Here is an 8,451-nt window from a genome sequence, read left to right as displayed (position 1 = left end):
GGAGAAGAGGTGTGTAGGATCCCTACCTCATTCTTTACAGCGAAATTATTTCAAGATAGAGACTTAAAAGGAGAAAATCACAAATAATTTAGAATAAGGCTGTCCAATGAAGTTCTCTGTGGTGATGAAAACAATTTTTATCACCAACGTCCCATATAGCAGCCACTGACCACGTGTGACTGTTGAGCTCTGGTAACGAGACAGGTGTAGATGAAAACACAATTTTACATGTTATTTACTGGCAAGTATTTTAAATTTAAATAGCCACATATGGCTAATAGCTATTGTATTGGACAGCACAGAAGAAGAAAACACAAGTACATTAATTTATAATTTGGTACACAACACCCATTAGATATAAAGAAAGATAAATTTGATAACATAAAATTGTAAACACCTCTACGGAATCAAAAGCTGAAAGTCTACATGTATTTCTAACATGAATAACAGACAAAAGGCTAGTTTCCTTCATTTACTAAGTGCTTATACAAGGCAAGAAGAAAAAGATAAATAATACTAATTAAATATTTGCTAAGAACAGAAATAGGCAATTTACTAAGACAAAAGTAGGTGCTCAATAAATACAAGGAAACAACATAAACCATAATTAAACATGTGCAAATCAAGCCACTAGGTTCACCTTTTGACCATCAGATGGACAAAAATTTAAAAAGATTCACCATATCTGCACTGGCAGGGACACAAGGAAATGAGTACTCTTCCATATGATGCCAGAGAGTATAAACTGATGCAACTTTTCTGGAAGAATATTTGGTAACATCAGCACGTGAAATTCTCATACCCTTTGACCCAGCAACTTCAGCAAGATATGTGCCCTACAGATATACTTGTAAAGGTAATGAGCGTACACTTTTGGGATCTCGATTGCAGCTCTGTGTCTCCTGATGGAAAATCAGAGACAAGCAAAGCTGCTCTCCATAAGCAATTAGCTCGATCTGTCCTCTCAACACAAGGTTGGACAGCCCTTTCAGTCAATGCCACAAATCTGTATGTGCTTGTGTAGAACAATCTCCAAGTCATGAAAAAGAAAATTAGATGAAGCTAATATGCTCTATCTGATGTTCTTAAAGGGTGATGGGGTAGATATGGAGATGAATGTGCATTATCCCCTCCCACCATCCCAACTCAAAGAATAAAATCAGCACTTGGTAGTGGTCATCCCTTGAAAGAGCAACCTGGCTGGGAGTAAAGGAGAGAGGAGGCTTTCACCTTTAATTTTGTATATTTCTGTATGTTTTACATTTCCTAATCTTAGATTACTTTTTAAAATTGAAGTAAAATTCACATCAGATAAAATTAACCATTTAAAAGTATATAATTCAGTGGCATTTAATACATTTATAATGTTGTACAACCATGACCTCTATCTAATTACAGAACATTTCCATTACCTAAAAGAAAACACGATACCCATTAAATAGGCTCTGTCCTCCCCTCCCCCAGTGCTTGGCAACCATTAATCTGCCTTCTGTCTCTATGCATTGACCTTGTCCTTGCATCTGGCTCCTTCCACTCAGCATAAATGTTTTTGAGATTCATCATGCTGTGGTATGCATCAGTACTTCACTCCTTTTCACAGCTGAATAATATTCCATTGTATGGATGTACCACCTTTTATTCATCCACTCATCAGTTGATGAACATTTGAGTTTTTTCCACCTTTGGCTAGTGTGAATAAGGTTGTTATGAACATTTGTGTGCATTGTTTTTTTCTGAATACCTGTTTGCAGTGATTTGGGGTGTATACCTATGAGCGGAACTGCTGTGTCATACAGCAATCCTATGTTTAATTTTTTGAGATATATTTCTTTTAAAAATTTGTTAACAAGAATAGAAGTTACAGTTTCAATCAGTTGGAAGCATTATGGACTATTTAGTGTTTTCTTCCTTGGAACTTTCTGTATTAAAAAATAGTAATTGGAAGAACTTAAAAGAGAAAGCAGCAGCTTGGTGCCAACACCCACCAGGCCATCCTTTCCTGCGTTCATCTCTGCCCTTCTCTCTTCTCAGAGAATTGCTGAGGGAAGGGGGCCCAGATTATTTTCCCTACTTTCCTTTTAATCTTTCTGAAGGATCACTGCAAACCTCCACCGTAGCCAGGAGGATGCCCATCACTCTGTTGAGGGTATCCCCATTTGTCCAAAGTCAAAATTCCTTTTTGTATCTGTAGGTGAAAATTCTAGAAGTTAGCTTTGGGTTTCCTTGTATCTCTATTGTCTTATCAGTTAGAATTGGACACTCCCAAGACCATCCAGCACTTCCGTCAAAATGATCATTGTTTTCACATCAAGAAGAAAGTCCCTCCCTGGACTCTCAAGCATTGCCTGAGGAAATCATCAAGCATTCACACTGGTTTCCTGCTGTTACATGTAGACTAAACTTTCTAGGCCAGACCCAACTAATCCTTAGTCTTCAATTTATGGAATTGTAAGGGATTTTATGTAAAAAGCAAGCAAGGAAAACCAAAACTTCCTAGAGACAAAACAACTCCTTTTATGCTAGGGGCAGATGCATATTAAATCTAGAATTTCATGTTAAAAAACAACTGGAGGATTCTGGAGACTTGCCTTATGTTGGGGAATATGTGCCTTTGCTGTTGAGAAGGGTCTCATCTTTGAATCGGTATTGAAATACTGATTAATATGTTGGACTCAGTAGTCTACCATTTCCATGATAAGTGAACACTGACTTTCTATTTTCTAAGAGGGATTACTCCTCTGAACAGCTGTTGCAGAGTGAGGAGGAGGTCAGAATAACCTGCTGTTTAGATCCCACTGCACGAGTCCCACCTGTTCAGCATACTGGGTGCAATAACGGGCAGCCATCTATGGGCTATTCGAGTGATGTTACCCTGTTCTGTATGTAATGCATACATTCCCTTTTATTTTATTTTTGTCTCGCTGTCTCCATTCTGAATCTGTAGATTAATTTTATGATGTAGTAAAATGTCTAAGAAGCTGCCCAGTGCAGCACTTTTTCAAGTGTGGATGAAAATTCATTAATGGGTAATAAAATCCATTTAACAGGTCATTACTAACATATTTTTTTCCAAATGAAATGCAATCTAAACAAATAGAATGGAATAAAACAGTATGGATCAGATCAGATTTGAACAGAACAGACTAGAATTGAATAGAAAAGTAAAGAATGAAAAAAAATATCTTAGAGCATAGTAGACAGTAAGGCAGTTTACTTTTGCTTTGCGTGTGCGTGTGCATGGTTGCACACATGTTCTCTGAATTAGATGTAAAATGCATCTGTTATTAATGGTTATAGTCAAAACATTTTCAAAAACACTGGCCTAATGGACCTTTCTTTTTCTTTCTTTCTTTCTTTTTTTTTTTTTATAGATTTTACTTATTTGAGAGAGAGAAAGAGAGAACAAGCATGGGGAGGGGCTGAAGGGGTTGGAGAGAGAATCTGAAGCTGACTCTGTGCTCAGCACAGATTTATGATCCAGAGACCATGACCAAGAGATCATGACCTGAGCTGAGACAAAGAGACATTTTCTAGAGTATAGATCCTTTACCTCTTTAGTTAGGTTTATTCCTAGGTATCTTATGGCTTTTGGTGCTATTGTGAATAGAATTGATTCCTTAATTTCTCTTTCTACAGTTACATTGTTAGTGTATAGAAAAGCAAATGATTTCTGTGCATTGATTTTGTACCCTGCCACATTACTGAATTGCTATATGAGTTCAAGTAATTTGGGGGTGGAGTCTTTTGGGTTTTCCACGTAAAGTATCATGTCATCTGCAAAGAGGGAGAGTTTGACTTCTTCTTTGCCAATTTGGATGCCTTTTTTTCTTTTTGTTGTCTGATTGCTGAGGCTAGGACATCTAGTACTATGTTGAACAATAGTTGTGAGAGTGGGCATTCCTGTCGTGTTTCTGATCTTAAAGGAAAAGCTCTCAGCTTTTCCCCATTGATAATGATATTCGCTGTGGGCTTTTCATAGATGGTTTTTATGACATTGGGGAATGTTCCCTCTATCCCTATACTCTGAAAAGTTTTAATCAGGAACGGATGCTGTATTTTGTCAAATGATTTTTCTGCATCATTTGAAAGGATCATATCGTTCTTGTCTTTTCTTTTACTGATGTGCTCTACCACGCTGATTGATTTGGGAATATTGAACCACTCTTGCAGTCCAGGAATAAATCCCACTTGGTCGTGGTGAATAATCCTTTTAATGTACTGTTGGATCCTATTAGCTAGGATCTTGTTGAGTATTATACATCCATGTTCATCAGGGATATTGGTTTGTAATTCTCCTTTTTGATAGGGTCTTTGCCTGGTTTTGGGATCAGGGTAGTGCTGGCCTCATAGGAGTTTGGAAGTTTTCCTTCCGTTTCTTTTCTTTTTTTTTTTTTTTGGAACAGCTTCAGTAGAATAGGTATTATTTCTTCTTTAAATGTTTGGTAGAATTCCCCTGGGAAGCCATCTGGCCCTGGACTTTTGTTTTTTGGGAGGTTTTTGATTACTGCTTCAATTTCATTACTGGTTATTGGTCTATCCAGATTGTCTATTTCTTCCTGTTTCAGTCTTGGTAGTTTGTAAGTTTCCAGGAAGGCGTCCATTTCTTCCAGGTTGCTTAATTTGTTGGCATCAGTTGCTGGTAATAATTTCTAATAATTGTTTCCATTTCCTTGGTGTTAGTTGTGATCCCTCCCCTCTCAGTCATGATTTTATTAATTTGGGTCCTTTCTCTTTTCTTTTCCATAAGTTTGGCTAGTGGTTTATTGATCTTATTAATTCTTTCAAAGAACCAGCTTCTAATTTCGTTGATCTGTTCTGCTGTTTTTCTGGTTTCTGTTTCATTGATCTCTGCTCTAATCTTTATTATTTCTCTTCTCCTGCTTGGTTTAGGTTTTATTTACTGTTCTTTCTCCAGCTCCTTTAGGTGTAGGGTTAGCTTGTGCATTTGGGATTTTTCTAATTTTTTGAGAGAGGCTTGGATGGCTATGTATACTCTAGAAACTACAGAACACTTATGAAAGAAATGGAGGAAGACACAAAAAAATGGAAAAACACGCTATGCTCATGGATTAGAAGAATAAACATTGTTAAAATGTCTATCCTCCCCAGAGCAATTTACACTTTCAATGCCATCCTTATTAAAATACCATTGGCATTTTTCAAAGAGCTGGAACAAAAAATCCTAAAATTTGTATGGAACCAGAAAAGACCCTGAATCACCAAGAGAATGATGAAAAGGAAAAACAAAACTGGGGGCATCACGTTGCCTGACTTCAAGCTATATTACCAAGCTCTGATCACCAAGAGAGCATGGTATTGGCACAAAAACAGACATATAGACCAATTGAACAGAATAGAGAGCCCAGAAATGGACCCTCAACTCTATGATCAACTAATCCTTGACAAATCAGGGAAAAATATGCAATGGAAAAAAGACAGTCTCTTCAATAAGTGGTGCTGGAAAAACTGGACAGCTACATGGAGAAGAATGAAACTGGACCATTCCCTTACACCATACACAAAGATAAACTCAAAATGGATGAAAGACCTCAATGTGAGGCAGGAATCCATCAAAATCCTAGAGGAGAACATAGGCAGTTACCTCTTTGACCTCGGCCACAGTAACTTCTTTCAAGACACGTCTCCAAAGGCAAGTGAAACAAAAGCAAAAATGAACTTTTGGGACTTCATCAAGATAAAAAGCATCTGCACAGCAAAGGAAACAGTCAACAAAACTAAGAGGCAGCCCATGGAATGGGAGAAGATATTTGCAAATGTCTTGTCAGATAAAGGGCTGATATCTCAGATTTATAAAGAACTTCTCAAACTCAACACTCAAAAAACTAATAACCCATCAAAAAATGGTCAGAAGACATGAACAGACACTTCTCCAAAAAAGACATACAAATGGCTAACAGACACATGAAAAAAGGCTCAACATCACTTGGCATCAGGGAAATACAAATCAAAACCACAATGAGATACCACCTTACACCAGTTAGAATGGCAAAAATTAACAAAACAGGAAACAACAGATGTTGGCAAGGATGTGGTGAAAGGGGAATACTCTTATACTGTTGGTGGGAATGCAACCTGGTGAAGCCACTCTGGAAAACAGTATGGAGGCTCCTCAGGATGTTAAGAATAGAACTACCCTATGACCCAGAAATTGCACTACTAGGTATTTACTCCAAAGATACAGATGCAGTGAAAAGAAGGGCACCTCAATATTCATAGCAGCAATGTCCACAATAGCCAGACTGTAGAAGGAGCCAAGATGCCCTTCAACAGATGGATGGATAAAGAAGATGTGGTCCATATACACAATGGAATATTATTCAGCCATCAGAAAAGATGAATGCCCACCATTTGCATCGACGTGGATGGAACTGGAGGGGATTATGCCAAGTGAAGTAAGTCAAACAGAGAAAGACAATTATCATATGGTTTCACTCATATGTGAAACATAAGCAATAGCACGGAGGACCATAGGGGAAGGGAGGGAAATCCAAAGGGGGAGAAATCAGAGAGGGAGATGAACCATGAGACACTTTATTACTCTTTTGAATGGCTCACCAAATTTCTTTTTGTCTCTCTCTTCTCATCTATAAAATGATTATAAGCTTATTTGACCTGAGTTGTGAGAAAAATGTCTAAAAATATAGGTATTTTCACAGTGCTAGACATATAGTTGATAGCATACAATGACAAAATATATTTAAATGCACCTTTATGGCACACTGCCTTCCTGTCTTATAATGGCATCGATTAATGGGAGTTGTACATCTTCTTCCTTGTTGAATATGCATATACTTGTTTTTGTAAGCCAGATCACTGGGAACTCATTGGTCACTTAGCTGAACCACCCTGAGCTCATTGTTTTTAGTCAAACCGATTAAGGACAATTTGAGGTAGGGATATGAGTCCACGCTATTGTCTAGAAGTTTTTGTTCTGTCAAAAACAAGATATAATCATCAAAAAAACATCAGAAGTCATCAGCTTGGCAAACAAAAGCAAAACCAACAGGATCACAGTGTGACCAGGTGGTGTGGGCAGGACCAGCCAGGCCAAACCCCAGGGCTTTCGATGAGTGGCCTTAAATCTACAGCCCAACATCAGAGAGCCCCAGAGCTACACCTGCTGTCGGTCCTTGCAGAGCTGCACTAGCAGGTGAGCGCCCCCCACCCCCCACCGTGAGGCCAGTCCAGTCCTTGTGTATGTATTGGGAGGATAAATTCTATGTTTTTACTCCATCATAGTGGCTCTAAGAACTCAGAAGAAGAGGATGGCTTTTTAGACAGATTGGTCTGTTCAGATGCTCATTTCTTTTCCCTTCCTAGGTTCCAGAAACATGCATCCTTTTCTCTTCCTGACTGCCCTTTGCTTGGGAATAGTCTCAGCTACTACAAAACTTGGCCTAAGGTTAGATGCTCAATGGATCCAGTGGAAGGCAACATATGGGAAACTATATGATGAGGTTGGTAACAGCTGAGCCGTCCAGTGAGAACCCCAGGGAATGTTCTGTGCTGGTGGGAGTTCATAGCAGAGAGTAGCTGCTTGAGGCCACTCTTGCCAAGGCAGTAAACAGGGCACTGTGACTGCACAACGTTGGGGGCGTATGTCCGGCTGCGTGGTTGCTGGAGAGCAGCTCCCGGAGCGTCAGCGCAGCCCTGGTCAGGGTTTCCCCTCCTCTCTGTCAGCACATCCACCAAGTAAGTCAGTTGGTTTTAAATAGAAATAAAGATGATGGGTTATATGTTTGTCTCTAGAATGAAAGATGGAGGAGAGTAGTGTGGGAGAGGAATATGAAAATGATTGAACAGCACAATCAGGAATACAGCCAAGGGAAACACAGCTTCACGATGGCAATGAACGCCTTTGGTGACCTGGTGAGTGTGGCATGGATTGCTGAACCTTTTATTCTTTCTCTCGTTGGTACTTTGCCAAAGAATTCTCATCCTTGTCAACATTCTACTTTCTTTTCCTTGAAGACCAATGAAAAATTCAGGCACATGATGCATGGCCTTAAAATCCAGAAGGACAAGGATGGGAAAGTGTTTAAAATACCCTTCTTTGCTGAAATCATTGTACCTGTAGACAGGAGACAGACAGCCGGTGTAAGTCCTGTGAGTATGAAGGATGACTACTCACCACAGTTCTCTCCAAGAGTAAAGCCAAAAAGAAAGTAGCAGCCCTGCTATGGTTCCCTGCTATGGGGAACAACATGGCCTTGCTATGTTTTACAAGAGTTTTCAGATCCATGGGCTGTTGTCAAGGCCTTGCTATTTCTTGTTTAACCTGAGAGCTTTATAATTTGGTTTCAGGGTCAGTGTGCTTCTGGTTGGGCTTTTAGAGCAGCTGGTGCCCTCGAAGGACGGATGTTCCAGAAAACTGGCAAACTCGTGTCACTGAGTGAGCAGAACCTGCTGGACTGCTCTTGGTCTCAAGGC

At 39.3% G+C, this 8,451-nt stretch overlaps 1 protein-coding gene across 1 annotated transcript in view; it reads left to right on the top strand.

Moving 5' to 3' along the window:
* Positions 1–7,352: 7,352 nt before the first annotated feature.
* The window catches only part of LOC123323184 (1-phosphatidylinositol 4,5-bisphosphate phosphodiesterase epsilon-1-like), a 49,588-nt gene continuing 48,489 nt past the window's right edge, over positions 7,353–8,451 (top strand). The window contains exons 1-4 of the mRNA XM_044920753.1: positions 7,353–7,478; positions 7,771–7,890; positions 7,993–8,127; positions 8,305–8,449. Of these exons, the coding sequence (XP_044776688.1) occupies positions 7,353–7,478; positions 7,771–7,890; positions 7,993–8,127; positions 8,305–8,449 (526 nt within the window). The remainder of the gene's footprint in view (positions 7,479–7,770; positions 7,891–7,992; positions 8,128–8,304; positions 8,450–8,451) is intronic.

Source organism: Neomonachus schauinslandi, chromosome 13 (genome assembly GCF_002201575.2).
Source record: "Neomonachus schauinslandi chromosome 13, ASM220157v2, whole genome shotgun sequence".
Lineage (NCBI taxonomy): Eukaryota > Metazoa > Chordata > Mammalia > Carnivora > Phocidae > Neomonachus > Neomonachus schauinslandi.
Note: the sequence above shows the minus strand (reverse complement) of the source record. Positions and strands in the feature narration are given on the sequence as shown.